The 24,767-nt window shown below is 37.9% G+C and overlaps 1 protein-coding gene across 1 annotated transcript in view; it reads left to right on the top strand.

Annotated features, from left to right (window-relative positions):
• PREX2 (phosphatidylinositol-3,4,5-trisphosphate dependent Rac exchange factor 2) overlaps positions 1-24,767 on the top strand; it is a 173,217-nt gene that overhangs the window by 105,900 nt on the left and 42,550 nt on the right. Inside the window, exons 28-36 of the mRNA XM_063169894.1 lie at positions 66-160; positions 2,142-2,224; positions 2,548-2,638; positions 3,857-3,985; positions 8,930-8,971; positions 11,618-11,835; positions 14,456-14,558; positions 16,095-16,238; positions 21,880-21,994. Of these exons, the coding sequence (XP_063025964.1) occupies positions 66-160; positions 2,142-2,224; positions 2,548-2,638; positions 3,857-3,985; positions 8,930-8,971; positions 11,618-11,835; positions 14,456-14,558; positions 16,095-16,238; positions 21,880-21,994 (1,020 nt within the window). The remainder of the gene's footprint in view (positions 1-65; positions 161-2,141; positions 2,225-2,547; positions 2,639-3,856; positions 3,986-8,929; positions 8,972-11,617; positions 11,836-14,455; positions 14,559-16,094; positions 16,239-21,879; positions 21,995-24,767) is intronic.

Raw genomic sequence — 24,767 nt, forward strand, 5'->3', positions numbered from 1 at the left:
TTTACAAAGCCTGTGTTAAAGGACATAGCTTTATTTATTTTTTTGTTTTGTGTTTTATTTTCTAGTGACTGCAACAGCAATAGGAACTCCATTGCCTCTTTCACCAGCATTTGTAGCAGCCAGTGCAGTTCTTATTTTCACAGTGATGAAATGGATTCAGGTATGTTTAGAAAATTCATCTATGAATCTGTCTTCTTTTCCTTTTATTAAATTTATTATTTTCATTCGCCAGGCAGTTTTATTGTTTTCATTTTAAAAATCACATCCTCCTTAGCAATAGAAGCTCATAATTTTGCTTCTACCTAGCTAGTGCTTCACTTAGGAATCCTTCTGTAAAAGAGAGCCAACATTCCATTATGTCTGTGAATAGGCTGTATTAGAGCTCCTGGAGTCCTGTTTTTCATGTCTTGGGAGTGCACTGTGTTGCACAGAGTGAGGAGCATTTTAGGTGAGTGTGGAATGAATGCTCTCCTGGCCAGTGTCAGCACCTAGGCAGCAGGATATGGCTCTGTGTGTGTTTACAGGAAGGAATGTGAGACCACATAGGAGCACGTTCTTGTTTATGCCTCGACAAATTGCATTTAAGTAATTGCAGCTGCTAATAGGAATGGGATGGAATTTAACTGCATGGAGAAGGAGGTCATATACTCAGGGACTAATAATAAAAAAAAAAAAAAATTTGCTCTAAGCTGGGAGTTTATCATTTGGGAATGATGTAGGGAAAGAAAAAACTGAGTATATTATGAATATGACCCCCCAGTGAGGCCTGGCCATATCTTTTATTGTTCATTGTACCAGGAGAGATATTTTCAGTTGAACAGGAAAATATTAAGACATTATGCAAGGTATCTGAGATACCTTGTGAATTATGCAGTGTAATGTGAATAAGACAGAATTTCATTTCCAGAAATGATACATGCTTACGCAGCAACGCTAGTACAGAGTAAAGGATGAAGGACATAATAATTGTTAATAAAAGAGGAGAGACCCAGGGTCCATATCTTCAGCTTAAGATAAGAATGAGCTGATACAGTCTTGCGTAGCCTCAAGCTGATGCCTAAAAGAACATGTCTTGGCTAGCCAAGCACAGATGCAGTGCTTTAGATGACAAATACTGCTGCTCAGGGAAACTCACACTATCTGCTGGCTTAATTTTCAGCTGGTTCCAAAGCTAACCTGGTCAACTCCAGACCAGGAGTTTTGGGCACTGTGCTCTCTTGCAATTTAAATCCTGTGAAGGAGTATAATGGTTGTAAGAACTAGAGAAGCTAAAAATAATCAAGGACAAAAAAGTGCCGTTAAAGTGTTTCTCTGACATAAGAAAAATGAGTCTAGATTCACCTTGAATAAATTTGAATAATAAATTATCAAGTGGCTACTTCTTGTCTGTAACCGATATCAGGGAGGAAAACCAGTTTTAAGCTCAATTTTTCAACCTTTTTTGAAAGAGTTCAAGGTATGTTGCCTGTTGTCTGAAAGAGCAAGTGACAGGGAAGTGACCTAAAAGAGTCCTTCTCCTTTGCACTTTCTTAGGAGATGATGTGCTTTGTGCTGCTAAAAGCTTCATGTCAAATAATTTGGGTGCTGTATTTTTGCTGAATTACTGAAATCTCAGAACCATTCAGTTAGCAAGAGCATTAGGACTGTGAATTATCTGTAGAGTCCTTATAGAAACTTCACACTGAATGCATTTCAGTGACTTTGTGGTCTGCTGTGTTAGGTTCACACTACTTGGCCCTTTAGTCTGGAGTTCTAGTTCTAGTATGTTCTCTAGAAGAGAAGTATGTTTTAGAAGAGAAGAATGTTCTAGAAGAGAAGAATTGCGTGTTCTGGTCACAGAGCTGTTGAGGTTTCAAGGGACCTTTTAGGATGATCTGGTCTAGTCTCCTCCTCAAGCAGGCTCATCTAGAGCACTTCTTCCAGAACCATGACCAGTTGGGTTTTGAATAGAGTCCTTTCTTTAAGAGCTATTTCTGTATTATCGGGTAACTAATAAATGCAAAATATGTGGGGAGAACAGTTACTATAGTCCTGACAGTGTTAGCATCAGTCTGTGTGCAAAGCAGATTATCTAAGCTGCAAAGGTTTTGGAAAACATGCTGAAGCTTCTAAACAGTTTCTCATTTTAAAATATTTTTCAGGGGATGAGCTTCCCATAAGTGTTCGAATCTCCCATGATAAACAGGACAAGCTCCACAGCTGCTTGGAGCATCTCTTTGGTCAAGTATGAGATTATTTTTCTTGGCTTTGACATTGATGTCTGTGCTTGAGCTAAAATGTCTTTAGAAAATACTTCTTCTTTTTAATTTTCCTTCCCACTGTTTACTGAGATGGTATGTATTTACTCAGTTTTCTGTAAATAGTCCGAAACTGCAAATTAAACAGGCCCTTAAATTTAGTCTAACATTCTCTAGTTTGTTACTTTAACTAGAGCCATTAGGTTAGAAAAAATCCAAAGTTGGTCGTCAGGAGTCCACATTTCTTACAGAAAGAATTTCTAATGGTTGCTGAAAAAGCATCTTTCTCACAGAACCATGATCCCAACAGGTCGATTCAATCGTCAATCTTTTGAAAGGACCAGCTGTGATGAGGGCCTTTGAGCAGACAAAGTACTTCACACCAGGTCGAGGCCTCCAAGGTAACATTTAATTCCAGCTATGAGAATGAAAAGGCAGCTTGAAGGGTCCATGGCAATGGCTGTCCACTCCTTGAGCTGGTGTTAAAGGACTGATTTTGCTTAATCTTGGTATATTCTGCAATAACTGATTATTGAAGTTTATTTTAAATAGGTATTAATTCTTAGTTGAAAACTGACTCCTTATGTTTTATTGCATAATGTAGGAAAACATTTCAAATTCAACTGAATTTTAGACTCTGAACTGACTGTTGTATTGCTGAGGATTTTGCAGCAAGAAGCAGTGTTGTTAATATTGCAGGTGTTTTTAACATATTTTTGTCACAACTACTGAAGCCATTCCTGATCTGTTTTATTACTAATACCATATTTTTATTATTTTTGTAGTTATATTATGTTTGAAGTTGATTTATAAATAGTTTGTGATTTATAGTCACAGCAATATTTATGCCAAATATATACTTATGTAAATATTGCTGATTGCTTAAAAAGAAATATCCTGTATGTAAATTCAGTCACTCTAGTACCACTTGTATGGTTGCTTAAGTATAAAGGTGTGAATAAGCATCAGGCGGTGGTCATAAGTGATGAAAAAGAGAAAGGACTTCTTTCAGTAGACTGAGTTTAAAAAAAAAAGAAGTTCAATGGGAACCTGAATGTTTTATTAATGTCACTAGTAAAGTGTATTGATTCCACAGGTCTTTTAGCAAAGAATACTGGTTTTAGGTGGTCAGAGAGTTTTTACCGCAATTATGAGGTTTTACAAGGCCTGAATTACCAACTGCTAAATGAATTTGCATGAAAGAACATATAACTTTCTTTTTTATTTTTTCTTTCTTTTTTTGGGTGAGTTTTTTGTTGGTTTGTTTGGGTTTTTTTTTTTTTGTTTTGTTTTGGTTTTTTTTAGTAAGTAATTTTAGTTCCAATTTAATTTTCTGATTGAAACAATTTTGCCTCTGAAAGTTCCAGCGTCCCACTTACCATGCACCTTTTGTGTTATGTACCTGCTTCAGAAAGAACCATGTTTGGGGATGCTGCTGACTCTCTCTTTAGACTTGAGCAGGGAGCTCAGATGACTGTTAGATCTGTCACCATAGCTTGAACTAGAGTTAAATAAGTTGCTAACTCCTTGAGCAGTGAAAACATTTAGGAAACAAAATGTCCTACTGTGACTTTCTCAGGAGGCTTAAGCAGAAAAATACTGTTTTTGTCCCTGCTTAGAGTTTCAGCAAGAAATGGAACCAAAGCTCAGCTGTCCGAAGAGGCTGCGACTCCACATCAAGCAAGACCCTTGGAACCTCCCCAGCAGCGTCCGGGGCCTGGCCCAGAATATCAGGAAATTTGTTGAAGGTTAGTAACAACCTGATCCTAAATAATCACTTCATTTATGATACAGAGGGGAAGGGAAGGGGAGAGGAGAGGTGCAACTGCTTCCTGCTGCTTCTAGGCAGGATTTGTGGAACACAGGGTAGTTATAGATAGGTTGTACTCTCAATAACAAGGTTAGTGGAGTTTATCTCAGCTGTCTTGTACTTAGCCTGTTGGCTTTAGATACTGAAGAGAAAATAGTCTTCTGAAGAGAAAATACTCTTCTGACAAATGGAAACTGAGGAACTGTATGTTGGATGTGCTAGGTTTTTCAGTTGCTAGATTTTTCAGTCCAGTGGGCTTGTCTGATTTATCACAGAACATCATGGGGCTGATCCACCAGAATGAGGCTTTTGTTGAAATTAAACTATTTTTTTCCCCCCCTGTCTTAACTGGAGAGATAAAATCTCTGCAGCTTTGTCCTGTACCTTGGTCTTCTCTGTGCTTTTCTGGAGTCATTATCTCTTTCTGCTGTAAAGCCATGATTTTCATTCAATCCATCCCAACTGGTGGATGGACTCCTCCTCTGCCTCCCTTCCACCACTGTGTAGAAGTTACCAAGTACTCTGCTTCTCTTCATCACCAAGCAACAGTGTGAGCTGAGGTTTAGGTTTTCTCTCATGTCTTGGTAAGAAAGTAATTGCCTTTTCCCTCCAGAATATCTCACCTTTGATTCCTGCTTTATTTCCTGTGCTGCTTGATAAAGAAACAAAGATTTAAAATTATTTTTATAAAAATGCCTATGCTAGGATTCTGTGTGGGAACAAAAACTTAGGACTAGCTTTAAATTATTTGTGTGTGTGTGTTTAGCTGCTTCTGTTTGTGGGCTAGTTGCTACAGTGTCCCTAAAAAAACTTAAATATCAGACCAATGGGATAGAACTTTGTGATAAGTTTTGTTATTATAAACTTTCAAAAGCCAACCAGCAAAACAAAGCAAACTCTTCCCTGTCTGACTTGCCATTTCTGATTTGAGATACATCATATTTTCACACCCTGGGTTAGAAAATTATAAAAACAACCACATAAATGTCTCCTTTTTGAAGTCAATCACAATGGGTTGACTCTCCAATACCAGGAATACTTTTAGTTTAATGGTGGCTGTCACTGAGTGAAAAATTAATAAATAGTTTAAATAGTTTTGAATCCTTTTTTGTTTTTCTACAGGTCCTTCTTCAGCTTAAACTGAAGTATTTTCAAGTATTAATCAGGGTTTCTTTCAAAGTTGAGGAGGAAGGGAAATGTGTTGTGAACAGTCCTTCCTTGGCCCCTTTCAGAAGCTAAGCTTACCAGATCATTTTCCCAAAACTTGTTTGCCCATGAATAGAATTAGTAGACCTAACCCATTTGAGCAGTGGTCATATACCCTAAATATTGAGCTGAGATTATTCAAAATCTTGTGGGAGAGTTCATCAAATCCAAATTATTTAGTGTCCCTTTCTACTACAAAAATTATTTTTACTGTACCCAGCTCAGTACTGAGAAACAACCAGCAGCTGGATTTAACTGAAATCAGGTGAACAAGAAGCAGGGTTCACAATGTTTTTAACAGCTCCATTTTCCCTTTGTATCTTCATTTCTTGATTTCTTCCTTCCTGTCTTGCCATCATGCACTGTGTTCACAGCTGGTCTGGGTACCTAGGAGAGCCAGCAGTACTGCCCTGAGCTATTTATGGCTGGAAACCTAAGACATGGCACAGAGCCTCATCTCCCCATTTCCTCTCTTATTCACTTGATTTAGAAAAAACTCCAAAGGTGCCACCTGATATGACTGTTCAGCTGGTCTTATGAGAACAAGTTGAACAATGTCTTGGGATTTTAGAAGAATCTTCCTGTTTGTTTTTGAGTAAAAGACAATATGTCAGTAATTAAGGAAAACAGATACATTTTGCTCTTCTAAGAGGAAGTAGTCAAAGGAGACCACAGATACAACTTCACTCACTGTGGGCAAAAAAATGTAATTAAAACTTCCATTTGTTATAATAATACTTAACCATTATTGCTCAGTGCTAAAGTAAGGATGAATCCAATAAATTCATCTCCTTATTGAAAACTGACTCATTTTTCTTTTTACAGAAGTATCACAGGATATTTTAGTTTTTTTATTCATTGTTCTGTTGCATTGCAGAATGTATTGAGAATGTATTAGATTCGATTGATTAGTGCATTAAAGCAGGAGACATGGGAGCCTCACAAAGATGAAATGTTTTAAGTCCTAGATACTAAATTCCTTTATTTACTTTGTTTAATAAATATGATGAAATGGGAAAATTCAGAATGCCTTGAGGATGATTGCTCTGATCTGTCAGTTTTCTGTTTATTAGTGTTTAAATTCAGAGAACTACTAAAAAAATCCATGAAGGTTTGCACAGATTGAAAAAAAAAAAAAAGCAAACAAAAGAGAAACAAACCAACCAAGCCTTCCTTGACAGTAAAATTAAAATATAGCTGGACCTTGCTTTGTCTCATTTCATTTGACTTATCATATCATTACAGAAAGAAAAAACTTCAATGGTTACAGTAAAAGTCCAGCCTAGAATGCTGATCTAGTTGCTAGCATTGAAGAGTTCTCTGAAGAAATATGCAGGTTCTAGGAGGATTTATCTGGAGCTAAGTAACTAAAGAAAAGAATTAGGTTGTTTCTTGGATTAGGACTGGGCCTAATAAATTGTTAAACCAATAAAGCTACAGATAAGTTGTTGGCACAGGCAGATCTTTGAAGGTGAAGTACTTGATTTTGGTGGGGAGGGCAGCAGTCAGGGCAGGGATTGGACAGCCACCAAACAGAGGAAGAATAATGTAAGTACTTGATTGTGAATCTGTGTGAGACATGTAACACAAGAATCAGAAAGCACAGGAGGAAAAGACTGGAGTAGGAACCAGGAAAACGAACAAGATGGATGGAAAGAAAGGGACTCAACAACAGAAGGGTGTAAGCAAAATAAACAGAAGGAAACATTTCTGAAGTTGCTTTTTGCTGCAGAAAAAATCAGAAAGATTTTTGATCAAAGGAAGAGATGTTCTGGAGCAAGTCAGATTTCTAGCCAGCTAGTCATGTAACTACATGAGGAAGTGCAGTTGTTTTTCTAGCACTGTAATTTTTTAAGTTTAAACAGGAAATATGATGCAATTGAGAAAGTTCTCGTCTATTTTAAATTAGGAGTGAGGTATGACAGAGCCTTTCGGTTTATGAAGGTATAAAAAGTGTATTTCAATTTAAATAATAAACCATGCAGTGCAATATCTGTCTTTTTGAAACATTTTCAGGTGTGAAAAACAAAATAAAACTAAAATCTAGCCTTCACTGGCAAAGATCCAAATAGCAGGATAACATGGGTTTTATTTTTTAATGAAGTACAAAAGAATATTTAAAATTAAAAGAAACTGAAGGTATCTTGCATTACAAATCAGAATGTAAGAGAAACTGCTAGGGAGTTATTCCTTTCCATACACCATGTAGCAAGAAGGAGTGAGAGCTTTCATAGCATTTGGTATTTGTTGAAAAGCAAATGATTGACATCCAAGGTTCACTTTTAACCCCAGGTAAGTAGACAAATCATCTAAAAATACTCTTTTGCCTGTGGGAATATTTTGAAGCACAGAAGACTTATAGCAGTGATAAAAGGGAGTTGCAGTGTCCTGTGATTTCCCCATAAGCAGGAAATCATTATTTATAGATACCTCAAATTCTTCTGAATACAGAGATCCAACAAATCTTGTGTAAAACAAGCTGCAAGTAATAGCCTGGATGTATCTAAGTTATTCAGATAAAAATTGTATTTCCCCACACTCTCTTTTCAGTTACTAAGTTATGGTTGGACTCCAATATGCCAGGTTATAAATCTCTGTAAGGGGTTGTGTTTTCTTTTTCAAAAGACAGAAGGCAATGACCTAGAACCAGGAATTTTCAGGAATAACTAGTAATTTTTAATGTTTGGGAGTTGGTATTTGAGAAACTGTGGCAGTAACAGTGTAGGGTGAAATACATTATCAAATTATATTTTTGTACATATAGCAAATTTCAGCCCTGCTTGTGCACTGAGCAGGGCTTTGAATAGGACTGTGGAGAAACTTGGGTGTGGGAAAGAAGGTTGGAAAGATGTGAAAAAATGTGAAGTACTGTTGTGTTCCTCCAGGTAGTGCCTGTAGGACAAGTGATGTGCTGCAAGTTTGGCACTCTATAAGGTTATGGCACATTTTAACCTTCCTGCATCTTGCAGCACTGGTTAACATATTTAAATTTGTGCTCTGGTACATAAAGTGCCCTTCCTTCAGCCTGCCTGCAGGCTTTGAAAAGAAGCCCCCTTCAAGGAAAAAATAAAAGGTCGGGGGGGAAGTGTAGAGATAAACCCACATTTTTGCCTGTGTAAATTAAGATTTTTTTTTAATTTGTACTTTTTTATTTCATAGATTGTTAAGTGAAAAGACATTTTTGAAGCAAAAATAAAATCCCGAAGGCAGGAAGCAAAGTGAAAATGCTGATGTACTTTTCCTGAAGGCTTTAGTACACATTAAAATAGGGATAATTTGAGATTTTTGGGTATGAACAAAAGAGTACAAGAGAAGGAGAAGAAAGAATTAGGATAATGTGAGAATCAGTGAAAACTAATCTTGTTTTTCAAAGTTTTGGGGCTGGAATTCATCATGTATGGACTTGGTCTGGCCAGCTGCTCCACATGTGCTCTGAGATAGCAGCTGCCTTTTTGTGTGTCTTTCTCAGTGCTTTTGATTGTTATCAGTTTTTATCAAGCCATATGTACAATCAAGTGAAGTTGAGACTCATTACTGTTTTGTAGGTATGAATCAGCATTGCCTAGAAAGAAGCTGGAGTTTAGCTGGTATGAAATGAGAAACTGCAAATGCAATATTATGTGGATGAAAACACTTTTAACCATTACCTGACAATATTTTCTTCTTTTTCTTTAAGAGGTGAAGGCACGAATACTCTTGGCACTTCTGGAATATACAGGTAATTTTGCTTGTTTGGGAGGGAGGGAAGTGAATGTGGATGGTTTTGAGATAATTTTTGCCTTTGAACAGAAATACTCTGTTTACATTAAGGGGGAAAATCCCAGATATGATAAAACCTGATAATCAGCAACTTCAGCCCACTGCTTAGAGTAAGGATTTCTGAAGAATGCAGCTTCAGATATTTTTAACAAACGCTGCACATTCTTTTTTTCTTTTTTTTTTTCTTTCAATGCAAAATACCTTATCTGGTCACTTACTCTAGATCTTGGCAGATAAAGCAAGAACTAAACACTCAGCTTTAGCACAGTGTCTCAGCTGTCTTTCTTCTTTGGGCGTTTCCTTATTTGCTGTTTTTCTTTTCATTCCCATCTGTTTCCAGATTTATATTGCTATTTTAACCTGTGCCTTTCCTTTTATCTATTTTTAGAGAATATTTAAATTCCTTCTTTCTGGAAGGACTCTGATTATTCTCTGTATTAATTCTACTATCATGCCATACAGCATACAGCTTAAAATACACAAAATAGGGATGTGTGTCTGCAAAATTAGTGTCACTGAATCGGTATTTAAAAAATAATATCTATGGCACTGTAGTTTCCCTACAGTTTGTAGGTGCCTAAATGTTCGAGTAGGCAGTCCAGTTTAACTGGAAAAGTTCATTATTTTGGCCATCTTACAGCACTACATGAATGTGTGATTTAATTATTATTATGACACACAAAAGCAATTTTATAAAGGGGATTATAATCTTTCTTTGTTGTCAGATTTCTTCAAAATATTAGAAAAGTTTTTAGTAAAATAGGAAGTGAGTTGAGAAAATGTCCTAGACTTGATTTTTTAGAAGTAGTTTTCCCTATTTATGTTGTTTTATAACTTGGTAAACTCTCTGGTTTATTTTGTGTAAAAATATTTTTGTAAAAGGACCCCAAAGTGCTCTTGTATTGAGTATCTGATGTTCAAGTAGTATTAAATGAGATTCAGAAATGTGTTTGAGACACAGGAGGACTGCTTCAGGAGCAGGAAATAGAGAGGAAGCCCGCTGCTGTTAGAAAGAAAGAGATAAAACTCAGCAAAGTGAGGAAACAATGTGTGTTGGGCTCAAATCCTGAGCACTGTTGGAACATAGGGAAGTTTTTTGACTGTGGAGAAGCCAGTGGGATTTTTGAAGCTGGAGGTTTGTGTAGTTTTTAAAGATGAAAATCTCTATTCTGGATTTGCACAACTTGAGAGAGACAGGTTGATTTGAACAATCAAAAAACCCCAGAAAATCCACCCAACCATAAAAAAACCCAAACCAAAACAAAAAAGCCCAACAACAAAAAACCCCAACAACAACAAAAACCATTGAGTCATAGTGCATAAACAGTAGTGATTTGGCCATTTATGGAAAATACTCCCAAGGTTCTGAGAAACTGTCAAGTAGAATAGAAATGATAGCAAAAGAGTGTTCACTGTTATCAGTAGCTGAGAAAAAAACTGAAGACAATCTCAGAGGAAAACAGGCAGAATGAGGTTACTTTGAGAAATATTTGGAATCCAAAAAGCACATTTTTAAATTTCGTAGTAACTTTGTGACTACCGAATAATTTCTGCTGATTTATCCAGTCATCAGAATTCTTGTCAGCTCCATAGAAAAGTTGGAAAAGGACCTAAGCCTCTTAGAGGCAGAGCGATCTAGTAGCAAAGACAAATATTTTAGGCTTCAGAAAGACCTCTGTATCACCTGATCTGCTTTTCTTGCTCTGAGAAAGATTAAGTCTACCTGTACCATTGTGATTGATGTTTGCCTAACAGCTTATAATGATAAAATTACTTGAAGACCTTCAGAAAAGAGGATGAGAAAGAAGCACTGAATATTTATCATCACAGTTTTGTTCTTTATTGGGAATATGTTTCCCTTTCTAATTCTTTTGACCTTTAACTAATCTAATACCTATGCCCTTCAGAATAAATTGGTGGGTTAGCTATTCCCTAATTTAAATCACCTGCTAATGTTCCATAGCTATCTACCTACAGACCTTTTCTGGACTTTCTTGGCACCATAAATCTCTGCTGTTTCCTGGATATGTGATGCAGCTCTGTCCTTATTTTATAGATTCACATTCATACAAATTTTATTTGGATAGATTGTGTTCTGGTAACAATGCTGTGCTTTCCAGCAGACAGCCTTCATCTGCCCTCCCCAGCTGGTAGCTGTGGAATAGGCCAGATGATGCAGTCATGTTAAGAGCTTCTCAATGTCGTTGCTTTCTGGTGGAAAGTAAATGTTTGTGGGCCCAGCTTGCTCCCACATTGCAGCAAACAGATCAGACTTGCCTCCGTTGTCCTGTGACATTAAAAGTACATAGAATTTATGGCATGTACATCAAAATGTAGGAGAGAAACGTACATTGTTTATAAAGATATACTTTAAATTCCAGATTTTAAATACACTCATATGCAATTTTAGTATTATAATATTTTAATGAGGAAAATGGCAAATTGGGTCACGGAGTACTATTAACTAGAGATAACATGAGACTGTAAACTTGTAAATTGTGTGACATAAAAAATTAATGTTTTTTAGATAAGGAATTCCAGCTTAGCGTCTTTAATGTTAACTTATCTCCTGTTTAATTTTGCTTTTGGCTTTTACACCTTGCAGATAGTGAGATACAGCTGAGACGAGACATGGTCTTCTGCCAGAGCCTGGTGGCCACAGTCTGTGCTTTTTCAGAGCAGCTGATGGTGGCCTTAAATCACATGTTTGACAACAACAAGGAGTATGAGATGGAGACCCTGGAGGCCAGCAGAAGGTGGTTGGAACAGATTGCCAGTGCTGGTCTTCTCCTTCATTTCCAGTCCCTGCTCTCTCCAAACCTGGTAAGACTCCTCATGTCTCATGCTTGGTCAGAGCCTCTTTTCGTTCCCTGAACCAGGGACATGGTTAAATAGTCTCAGATGTAAATCTGATTTTTTGTGTCCTTTTTGCTAATCTTGGTACTTAGCGGCTATTTGGAAAAGTTACCATTCCAATACTTACAGATTTGGGATCTGATACACATAATTACAGCTTGGCTATGATATGGGAACTAAGTTTTCCACAAAGAGTATTCTGTTTGCTTTGAGTTTACCCTTGACTCCCCACTGCTGTTGTAGCTGTTCCCTGGGATTGAATGTAGTATTAGGTGATTAGCAGAACTTCATTTTGCAATTAGCAACAATACAAGATAAATAAAATACCTGCTTTAGGTAATTTTATCACCCTTTTCCATAAAAAAACTATAGGTGTATTATAGTAGTTGAAGGAGTCAACGTGCTGGTCTGTTTTGCTCCTGTCATATGGAAAATCCTTGTAGCCTGTCAGAGTAATTGGAAATCGACTGTTTCTTCACAAGGCTTGGCAAAGAGCCATAGCTTAAGAAACAATTAAAAATGGGACATGGCTTTGTAATCCCTTAATCCTCAGTTATCCAAAGTGTTTCTTTAGCTATTTAAGATGCTTCTCACACTAGACTGGTTCCTGCTAACTAGAGGAACTGTGAAACGGTCTGCATGGCCTTTTCCATGACAGTCTTGTCTACTTCTGCAGTTGGTCCTTAAAAATAAAACTCCATGTAAATAACAGATGATGTTCTTAATATCAAAGATGTCCTTGTCTGTCTTGGCAGCAAATTGCTGACATAAGAAACCTTAGAAGCAGGAAAAAACAGTACAAATAAAGGTATTTCTAAATCACAGTCATAAAGTCTCAGTCTATCCTATTGTTGGTGAGCCAGTGTGACCACCTACCTCACAGGCAGCTGTGGCACGTGGGTTTGCAAGGGTGTGTGTAGCTTACAAACAGGTATAATCAGGGCCTCAGAGAAACAGGGGAGCTCTTTATCCACATGAGGAGCATGTGAAGAAGGCACTGTCTGGGAAGCTTGGAGTCATGTCTTGAGTCCTGGATGCTTTTTGACAACGTGTAGTAGCAACAGGTGGTGCAATACTTAGAGCTCAAGAGTAAAATCCATTGGTGTCTGTCTAAAGTTTTCCTTGTGCTTTGTTGTTATGTTACCACAAAGCAATTGTTGTCTTTACAGCTCTGAGTAATGATTTTTTTTCCACTGCAGATTGCAGTGATTTCCTTTGTAGTGAAAATGTCTGCTACTCAACTATTTTCACATAATCACATATCTGCAATATGTACTGTCCAATTGAAAATAAAGTTCAGTCTTTTCTGCCTAACAGTTCTTAACCAAGAGAATTGTATTTAAAGGCAGCTTTTTCACTACCTTCTGAGCACTATTGGGCTTACAAATGATCTGTGTTATTTTAAACAAGGGTATTTGAAGGAAATTACACTCATTATGGCCAGAGCTCAGCAAAGAATGAGCAGTTGTGCAAGAGTTTCCCACGCTGCTCTGTGGTATTCAGACTATTCTGCTGACAAAATCACTCTGTCCATAGATTTCATAAATTGAACCAGAAGACAGATATTTCTAGCAGATTTGCTTTTTCATAAATACCAGGGGGAAAACTGTTTCACTATATATAACAGGGAAAATAATGGGGTTTTTTTCTTCTGTTCTATCATTCTGTAAACTGTAATTTATTGTCAATTTATGGACAGCTTTTTATTATTCTTGGTCATCCTACTGTTTCAGTTCTTAGAGGGGGAAAAACAGGCAATTCTGATTTCCTTTTGGCTCTTGCTAATCTAAAGAGCCAGGGGAGGGCTGTATAAGGAATAGAATTATTTTAAGTGATTATTGATTTAAGCTATAACTGGTCTGCATAGTTAAATCAAGATAAACATAATTGTAGATTACTATTTTCCTTTTTAAAGGTTCAGTCAAGTGTCTTGAGAAATCTTGGATCTCTTTAACTATCTCTTTAGCTCAGGGGTACACAGAGTGAACTATAGGTGCAAATCAGAATATTGGCACATCTGTGTACTTGATTTGTGCCTAGAGTTTTGCAGGTGAAATGCAAGTCATCCTGAGCTGTAAATTCTCTGAGCTTCTGGTTCAATTATTGGTGTTTAGAGTGGACACAATAAAGTCTTATATGTTGCTTGTAAGTGAAATCCTAAAGTTATGGAAATTTTAGAAGAAAATTGCTAAAAAACTATAGTTTTCACACATCTCTTCTGTTGCTTTACAAGATAGACCTGGTGGCAAGACAAGGTCTATGGTATTCAGAATCTGGTGTCTTACTGAATAATGACAGAATGACTCAATTAAAAGACATAAGAAATAATGGTAGCTATAAATTACCTATTAATTGGTGTGGTAAAATGGTGTGATAAAATTAATTTTAATAATCCTGAACTAGTAAAGGGAAAATGCCAATAGAAACAAAAGTGTTTACGTCATCTAGGAGTTAAATAGGTTATATGCTGCAGCAGTGAATGTTGTGCAACGCTAGTTAATTTTATGTTCTGCTCTCTTATATTATTTCTGGTAGGGAAAACATCTGGCTGAGATGACCTTTGCAATTTTTATTTTGCCTTTTTTAGGCTGATGAACAAGCTATGCTAGAAGATACATTGGTTGCATTGTTTGACTTGGAAAAAGTTACGTTCTACTTCAGACAATCAGAGCCAGAACCACTAGTTGCAAGTGAGTAATTAATATCTGGGTTTTTCTGGTTTTGTAACATTTTTTATTCCTAGATCACCTCCCACAGGGAATCTTATACAACTTGGAATTATGGAGAATAAGTATATGTATAGCTTTCCAGGTACTCCTAAATGTGCTGAAATACTGCTGTCATGGGTGACACTGCAGAATCATTATCTGGCAATGTCAGTAACCCTGGGGGCAAAATTGTTTGCTTAGCTGAATTTTGGGAGTATATGAACATTGGGAGTATGTGACTGCATCAGGAAAGTCCCTGGAAGACCCAGCTGTTGTTGAAGAAGTGTGTAAAAATAGCTTGAAGGTCTTGGTAGGGAAACGCAGCTGATATGAGACAAAGAAGCATAAACCACATTTCATTTTGTTATGTGAAAAATAAATGACTCTTTGAAGAGTTCCTTGAGAGGACAGGACAGGCACTATTAGGATCACTTTAAATTGGGCAAGAAGTTTTCTCTGAGACCTGCTGCTGCAGATGATCAGGGTCCTGAACCCTTCCTCACAAAACTTGCCCAACTCAGCAGGAAAGGACTGTCTTTGCAGTCTGCTGTTTGTACACTTTGCTCATTTTCAGCCATTCCTTTATTAATATATGTTCAGCCAGTAGATATTGTCCTGCAGTGAACTTTGGTGAGCAAAAAGACCTCATTTTTTTCCTGTCTCATAAGTCCCCTGGGAAGGGAGGAAAGCATGTCTGCTTCACATCAAGCCCTTCTGAAACAATTCCTTTGCTGGATTAAGACCACACTGGAGAGAACTTCTGCAATAACCAAAACCAGAAGACAGAAAGCTTCTCCACAAAGCTGCCTCTGCTTGGGAGAATTCAGTAGCTCAGGGCTGGTAGTCAGGTAGGATTTAGCCTGTGTAAGACCACAGTTATTTCAGTTTGATTCAAGTACGACCCCTGCTCAGAGTGTTTTCAAAAGAAGCCCTGCTAAATCCAGTAGCAGCATGGAAATGCAGTTCCAGGAGGGCCTCCTAGTGTGGACTTAATGCTGTACCTATGTCATGAACTGTTCATATTGCAGGGTCATTCAACTGAGATGTCTGTGCTAATAAACAGGAACACCATGTGTTCAAGGATTGTAATGAATTCTGTATTTTCTTTTGGTTTAAATGCTGCCACCACAGTCACTCTATGTTTACAGTAGCCCAAGAACTGGCAAAATTTTATTTTTTTCAGTTATGATTCTGCATAATCTATGAGAGAAAAGTATTTTCTTATTATCATAAGTAATGAAAATGTTCCTTTGTAATCTTCACCATTTAGGTACAATGTGATTTATGCTCACAGTAAAAAAAACTGTGTAATAATAATACTAATACAAGTCGCTATGTTTGTTGTTACTGTTTTCAACTTGGAGACTCATCTATGGAAACAGTGTATAATGAAAAATACTGAACGTTGTGTCTGCAGTGATTTTTTTTATCTAACTGCATGGATTTTGTGTGCAGCAGTTTCTGGAAAAGAATGTGTCATTGCTTACAATCGAATTGTAACACTGACTGTATTTTTAGATGTACCAATCACATACCAAGCAGAAGGAAGCCGGCAAACGCTGAAGGTTTACTTCTACCTTGATGGTTACCACTTTGAACAGCTTCCACAAAGGCTGAAGAATGGAGGAGGATTCAAAATCCACCCAGTGCTTTTTTCACAAGGTAACTTGAGGCTAAATTCACCCTGCCCTGCTTTTTTCACATAATAGCTAACTCTCTTTAAACTCTCACTTATTTACTCTGATTTGAATCCTCATAAGGATTCAGAAGTCATAAGGGTACAGTGCTTATATTTAGATGTTGTTTAATGTGGGCAATTTTTGAGGACTTGGAATTAAAATGTAAATTGAAGAAATTCGGATGTCTGTAATAGAAATTTATAACCATGCCTCTATTTTTTAAGTTTATGCCAGTTCCATCGTTCCAACCACAAAGAGTGAATCTTCATTTATCAACATTGTTTTGTTCTTTTTAGCCATTAATGGACAATAGTCAGACCATGAAACTTCCCTTAAAAGTGTTTTGCTTTTCAAATGCTATCGTAATCTTTTCCCATTACTTCATATTTGAGGACTAAATTGTTATCCCCCTGAGAATTCTGTCTCCTGAAAACATTGCGAAGAGTTAAATAGCATTTTCAGGCTTGTGTAGCTATTGCTCTGCAAACATTACAAAGTGAGGAATGGTGGCGCTGATGCTCAGACTGTTCATAAATTGCAGGCAGCCTGCATTAGCTGCAGTGTCGTTACAGCCATAAGGAGTGTGAAGTTTGCTCCACTGAGATGGTGAATGTGAGCTGCTGATTGCCCTGAGCCGCCTTTGATTTCACAGGGAGCTGAAAATACTCCACACCTTGTGAAAGGCTTTCAGAGTCTCTGTGGCACAGGCAGAAGTCAGGCATACAAATGAAGTTTTAGCAGGGAGCTTGGTCTCTGATAGACAAGGGGGAGATGTAAAAGAAAATAGTGCACAGAAACATAAATAAATAGATGAACTTATAATAAAGTTAGAACACACAATTTTTAAAAAGTAAGATCTTTGGAGTTAGATTTTTAAACAAGCTAATGAAGACTTCAGTGGTTTTCTTTTGAATAGATTGATTTCAGTCATAGGGAGAAATGAGAACACTGAGCAGGAGGCAAGTTTCAGCAGAGCAGACAGAAAAAGCACTTGAGAGAGAACAGAAAATACCTTGGTTCAGCTGAATTCCTGGAAATGCTGGATTTTTTAGATTGGGGAGGGGATTTGGTGTGCTATGGGATTTATTAAGCAAAATTTTTTCCACTTCTGTTTCCAATAGTCAAAAAAATTTTGATTCTTAGGATAAGCATATCTGTAGTCAGATAAAGGATAAAGATCCATTCAAGTGTTTACAACTGCTTAATATTTTCAGTAGAATGGAAAGTTTCTTCTTTGTTTATAATATCAAATGTCTTTAATTTTCAATGTGCATCCTCTAAAATAGTCCAACGGACTCCAAGAATAAGAAGTCCTGGATAAGTCTTTAAATTCTAGTGTAAAAATCATTATTTTGCAGGTTTTTTACCTCATTAATGAGTGGATTGGGATTCTACTTTTCACTTTTTTCCTATGAGGTTTGGCTGAACTGCCATCAAACTAACTCAGTAGATTCCCATCTGTAACTGAAATTTATTAGCTACTAATGTAGAAATCTTATTTAAATTTCTTTGTGAAGTGAATTTTTGCTCCTCCAATCTAAGCATAGGTAAGTTGTTTCCTGCCTAAAATACAAAGGTTGATGTTATTTTCAAATGGAACATTTAGAAAATCATGTTTTTGGGATACTTTGTCAGAGGCACAGGTCAGTGCACATCAGACTGTTTATCTCTGTGTTTCTCTATTCGGAGTGTCATAGCTCCATGCCTAAAATTACAAGTCAACATTTAACATGCTTTGCACTATCATATTTTTGTTGTTTACCCAGGCTGTATTATCTGTCTCTCCATTTGTAAAAAACAGTTTTGTTCAACCGTATACCCAAATGTGTACACATTCAAAAGGATCCTGGCTTGCAGGACCAGGGCTGTTGAGATATTGCTATTGGCATTTAGATTTCTCCATTTCCTTCATTAGACTTAAGATCCCAACGATAAATTTAAAGACGCTATTTAAAATGAAAATTCTGTTTATTTAAAATTGTTACATAGTGTTTTAATTACAAATAGCTTTAAAATTTTTTTTAGGTCTTCATAGAGTGTTAGAATAATTCAGATGGGGAGGGACCTCAGGAGACCTCTGTTCCAACCTCCCACTCGTAAGAGCAACAGCTGCAGCATGAAACCAGGTGGCTTGGGTGTCTTGCAAGCACTCAGGGACAGAAACTGTAAAACCTCCTGGGCAGCCTGTTACTCTGCTTGACTGCCCTAGTGGTGAAAAGGTTTTTTCTTCCTATTGAGTTGAAATGTCTTTTGTTTCAGTTTGTGTGGATTGTCGGCTTGTACCATTGTGAAGAGCCTGGCTCTTTATGTGGCCCTGCACTTGGGTGCAATCCACTGCTTGTCCCAGTTTGGCATCAGCTGCAAACTTGTCTTACCTCCTCCATGTCGGTGATAAAGGCACTGAACAACAGAGATACCTTTGATGCCCTGCTCAGGCTGCACAGCAGTGGGCCCCTGGGCTGACCAGGTCCCACTAGCCACTGATTCCACCCATTCTTCCAGGTTGCTTTCCCAATTCTATGTCGTCACACCATAATATCCTATCCTGGATTGAAGACTGCCATAGAAAACGTTTTTGTAAGGAAAGCTTCCTTACAAAAGAACTTCCTGATGTACTGGGTAGAAAAATTGTTGAATCCTGCAGAGAGGGCAGGGCCAAAGCAGAGAGCATGGGAGTCCCTGCTGCACCTGTGAGCGTGGCCCCACAGAGGCAGAGCTCCGAGAGCTCTGTGCTCCTGCCAGGCCTCACAGGTGACTGAGTTTCCCGGTTGGATAATCTAATTGAATAAAACCAACTTCATGCCAGTGAAATAAGCAGTAGGGATTATCAATTCTGTTTGTGTTAACATGCTGTTATAAATTGAGTTCAGTGGGTATTTTTGTTTGAGCTTTCTGGTGTGACTTAGAACCAAAGAAGAATCAAGTCTGACTGTTGAAACTTAATATTTTTTGCACAGAAGTAGAATTACAAACGGTGAAAGCACAGAAGGGGAGTGCAATTTGCATGTTCTTTCACAATGAATGAATTATTTATTAACTGGTCATATTAAGCAATACAAGCAGAATTAATATTCTGTGTGCAGCTGAAGCTGTAAGGCAGCAGCATGTTTCCATGAAAACTCTGCTTATGGCTTGCATTTTCTGATGGGGTGATGAGTTCTTAGAATGTGTTTGGATTTCTAAAGTGGCAATGTTCCCAATTGTGAAGCCTTTAATGCTTCTCCACAAAAAAAAAAATAATAAAATCATATTTCACCAAGATTTGAGGTCTATGTTTTAATGTGGTTGACCTCTTAATATGAAGATCTTAATATTTTCAGACCTAATTTTCATGAGAATCCTTTCACTGAAGTTTCTGTTTAGTTCCTGAGTTATTGTAGCAATATTCATCCTTGGTTTGGTGGACACAGAAAAGTATTTGACTTTACTTACCTTGAAAAGGAACTTCTAGGTAATTTTCAGAGATCCAGAAAAATTTGCTTTACTTGATCTAGAAGAAATTTTTCACATTATCAGTGACTATAACTGGAGGAACCCTTAGGTAATGAGTCCCAGGCCTCTGAGGTGCTCCACATCCAAGTTATTAGGTCTCCTTCTGTTAGGGAGTTACATTGATCCTTTATTTCCACTACCCCAGCTCATTCTACTGTTTTCTTCCAGGATGTATCACAATTAAACCTCACATTTGCATTCAAAAGGCAGGAGTACTTTAATTAAAGCAAAGGAACTCAAATTAGTGTGCTCTCTTATATTTTCCACAGGGCAAGAAATATAATTTTTCTTGTAAATGAAATTTTTAAGAGAGATCTGTATGAATTTGATGACATATGGAAACAGCTCAGTGATTCAAAGTAGGGTCACAGCCTCAGGGTTAAAAAGTAATTCACAGAATCACAGAATCACAGAATTTTCCAGACTGGAAGAGACCTATAAGATCATCTAGTCCAGCCGATGTTCTAACTGTTCAACTAGATCATGGCAGCAAGTGCCACATCCAGTCTTTTTTTAAATTCTTCAAGGGATGATGCCTCCACCACCTCACTGGGTAAATGATTCCAGTTTCTGACCACTCTTTCTGTGAAGTATTTCCTTCTTACTTCCAACTTACATCTACCTTGACGCAACTTGAGACTGTGTCCTCTTGTTCTATCCGTTGTCGCCCGGAGAAAGAGGCCGACCCCCAGCTCACTACAGCCACCCTTCAGGAAGTTGTAGAGAGTGATGAGGTCGCCCCTTAGTCTCCTTTTCTCCAGGCTAAACAACCCCAGCTCCCTCAGTCGCTCTTCATATGGCTTGTGTTCCAAGCCCTTTATTAATTTCGTTGCTCTCCTCTGGACACGCTCAAGTAACTCGACGTCCCTCCTAAAGTGAGGGGCCCAGAACTGGATACAATACTCTAAGTGAGGCCTCACCAGTGCCGAGTACAGGGGAAGAATGACCTCTCTGTTCCTGCTGGCCACTCCATTTCTGATACTGGCCAGGATGGCATTGGCCCTCTTGGCTACCTGGGCACACTGCTGGCTCATATTCAATCGACTGTCAACCAGCACCCCCAGGTCCCTTTCCACCTGAGCACTGTCCAGCCACTCCATCCCCAGCTTGTATCGGTACAGGGGATTATTATGGCCGAAGTGCAATACTCGGCACTTGGACTTATTGAAGCTCATCCCGTTTGATTCTGTCCATATGTCCAGCCTTTCCAAGTCTCTCTGAAGAATCCTACACCCCTCTAATTGATCTACACTCATTCCCAATTTGGTATCGTCAGCAAAACTACTAATAAAAGACTCTAAGCCCTCATCCATATCATCAATAAAAATATTGAACAAAGCTGGTCCCAACACAGACCCCTGAGGGACACCACTGGTGACTGGTTGCCAGCTAGATGTGACACCATTCACCAGCACTCTCTGGGCCCGGCCATCCAGCCAGTTCTGAACCCAGCAAAGGGTATTCCTATCCAGACCACGGCCAGCTAGCTTGTGTAGGAGTATGCTATGGGATACAGTGTCGAAGGCCTTGCTGAAATCCAGAAAAACAACATCTACAGCCTTCCCTGCATCCACTAGCCGGGTTACCTGGTCATAAAAAGTGATCAGGTTAGTTAGACATGATCTACCCCTCCTAAATCCGTGCTGGCTGGGTCTGATACCCTGGCCATCCTGCAAATTTTGCATGATGGCACGTAATATGAACGGTTCCATTATTTTGCCAGGTACAGATGTTAGACTGACTGGTCTATAATTGCCAGGATCATCCTTTGCGCCCTTTTTGTGAATGGGTATCACATTAGCCAGCTTCCAGTCATCCGGAACCTCACCAGTAATCCATGACTGTTGGTAAATGATAGAGAGTGGCTTTGCAATCTCATTTGCCAACTCTCTCATCACCCTGGGGTGGATCCCGTCTGGTCCCATAGATTTGTGAATGTCCAAACATTTCAATAGTTCTATAACTGCCTCTTCTTGGATAATGTGGGGACCATTCTGTTCCCTAAAACCATCTACCAGTCCAGACGGACGGGAGTCTTGTTCACTTTTATGTGAACAAAACTACAAAGAAGGCAATTATTAAATATTTAATACTGATCTCTCTCTTTTCTGCTCTCCTTTCTCTTTTCACAGCATTGGAGAGCATGGAAGGATACTATTACAGGGACAGTGTTTCAGTGGAAGAATTTCAAGCTCAGATTAATGCTGCCTCACTAGAAAAAGTCAAGCAGTATAACCAGAAGCTACGGTGGGTAATAAACCAACGTTCCTGGAATTAACTTACAGAGTTCTGTTTTTCAACTCAGTTTCTGTGACACTGCTTTAAACTGAAATCTGTTGTAGGGTGATTGGCTTTGGGTTCACGATTGAGTAAGATCCAAGATTCATGATTCTGGCTTTTTTGATTTCTGTACTGTTTAGTTACTTTTATAAAAATTTTTTTATCCTAAAATTTTTAGCTGTAATTGCCTCCAGGTTGTTGTAATAATGCATGTTGAGAAGGAAATGTCTACTTGATCACAAGTGGAGTATCAGAATTGCTACACATTATGATCTGATTTTATAGACTGTATTTACCTAATTTCTACAGACTAGGACTTGAAAAATAATGTTCTTTTCCTGCTCTTTCTCCCCACTCCACACCATACTGATGGGAATACAGACATATTTGGATGCCTGCATCAGCAATGGCTATGGATTACAGAGTGCATACTTGCCAGTGTATGTAGAAATTATGCAGCTATGTGTTTTGGTACATATTTCATTAAGGAGTTTCATTAAGGCAGAATTTCTATTGCACAAAATAATCTGTTAGTTATGAAGTAAAGTAAGGAAAATGGGTGCATAGATGACTCTTGTGTCTTGCTGTATCTGTGCAAAACACCTGTTTGAGTGTTCTTACTTGCCACGTGAGTTGAAGAGTGCAAAGGCCTGTGGTAAAACCACATCTATTCACTTCTAAAATTCTTGAATTGGATGGAAAAGTCATTTCACCAGGACGATTAGGCAGTTTATAAAGCAGCTGAGAACAGGAATTTAAAAAAGCTCAAGGACAATGGAGAAGGGTGAAGGAGATAAATGAGGATCTCTTTGCAATTCCTTTACCTGTTGGTTCTCTCTGGAGGGTTTTCTTCATGGACCTTGCAAAATCATTTAACTTATTTGTTATTAAAGCAGTGGGATTTCTAGATTCTGTTTTAATCTAAGTATTGCTATAGCAAAAGGGATTTTAAAGCCAATTTCATTCAGTAGGTATGGTATATTTGATTTTTCTGTGTGACATCTCTGTCTGCATTTGTATGTCAATGATAAATGTATTCCTTTAGTCTGTTTTCCATCTTCTTGTACTCACACTTCCTATTGGGGAAAAAATAGGTTTATGGTATAAATCAGTTGTACAGAGAACTTTGGTCATGCCAGTATTTGGCCTAGATGAAATCAGCTAGTTTTGGAAAGGGAGTCTATCAGTTAGACAAGGCAAGACGTTTTGTGTTGTTTTTTTTCTATGAATAGGACCAATTTAACCTCCCATGAAGATCCTTGAAATAAATTCTTCCCGACTCTATGCTCTAATGTTCCTTGACCTTGCTTACCTCATGAGTTATGTCCTTCATTCATGCTGTGGCTATAATGAGGTACATTCCTCTTTACAGTGCTGTGACTCACGGCTCTGATGAGTTGCTAAGCTTCAAGGCCTAGTTTCATAAGAAGTTACCATGAAAAACTTATCATTAACAAGAATTACCATGGGTATCTCTGCCCAGGCAGAAGAACAAGAAAAGAATTTATGTTTTTTTCAGTTCTCTAATGTCTGACTAGAACATTCAGTAATTGATTTGTTTGCTTTCTGGTGAACTCTACCCATTTCTTAAGTGCAGCACAAACAGCTTCAGGAAATAACTGACAAAATGTGAAGAGGAAAAACAGAAAAGCAGATGCTTCGTTCTTGTTCTGCTATTTACTAGCCTGTGTAGGTGTTTGGCCAGGAGAATCTAATGAAGTAACAACAGCAGCAAAAGATATTAACATTTGGATAATTGCTCTAAAGAAAAACAAAAAAAAGGAAATTAAATATTCCCTAGAAATATACTCAAGTGCAATAATACTTCACGTGGAAGAAATCCTCCATGCACCACCTCTTAATCAATAATAAAATAAGTCATCTGAGACAGAACCCTGAAGCTGTTCTTTCTCCATAGAAAAGGAATGTTCTGCTTGCTTGTTTGATGACCATCTGATGACCATTTTATAATCTCTCTATCACTACAGCAGCCAAAAGCAAGTGGGAGCAATGGCAATGGAAAAAGTGTGGGAGAAGAAAAAGTGTGGGACTAGTGGGAAAGAAAGCAATGTTTGGCAGTGACACTGCAGTCCAGGCATCCCTTGATGAGAACTCAGGAAACAATTTCAACTTCTCTTATTCCTGATGCATTGAGTTAATAATGCTCCAATAATATTTGAAATAAAAGAGACCCCTTGGTTGTGTGTGGTCCCAGCTGCAAACAGAGATTTTGGCCTAGCTTGGTATGTGCACAAGCAGGAGAGTAAATTAAAAAATGAATAGCATTTTTGCTCAGCTACCTCTTAATTTCTTGTAGTAAAGTCTTCTTGAACTTTTAGTACACAGAATATTTTTGGGCAATTGATTTCATACTGATATGTGCTTTAAAAGGATTAATATACAGGTTATTTATTTGAATGAATCAAAAGATATATTAGGGAATTTTTAGTGGATTTCAGGAAGGATGGATAGCCATTAAGTCAACTGAACCTTTGCTTTTATTGCGGAGGTCATTCATAACTCTGGAACTCTGACCAGCTTTTCTACAGTATCAGAACTGATGCAATAAATCCAGGTGCAAACTTGTCCTCCTTGACACTGATTTGAACATCATTAAAAAAGCTTCTGTCTTTCATGGTTCTTGCTTTGGGGCTTTTTCAAATACTACCTCAGCTATGAAATAGTCATTGATAAGATCATCATTTTTATGAGAATGCATGAAAGACAGTTGAAAATTGGT

Source organism: Melospiza melodia, chromosome 1, assembly GCF_035770615.1.
Source record: "Melospiza melodia melodia isolate bMelMel2 chromosome 1, bMelMel2.pri, whole genome shotgun sequence".
Taxonomy (NCBI): Eukaryota; Metazoa; Chordata; class Aves; order Passeriformes; family Passerellidae; genus Melospiza; species Melospiza melodia.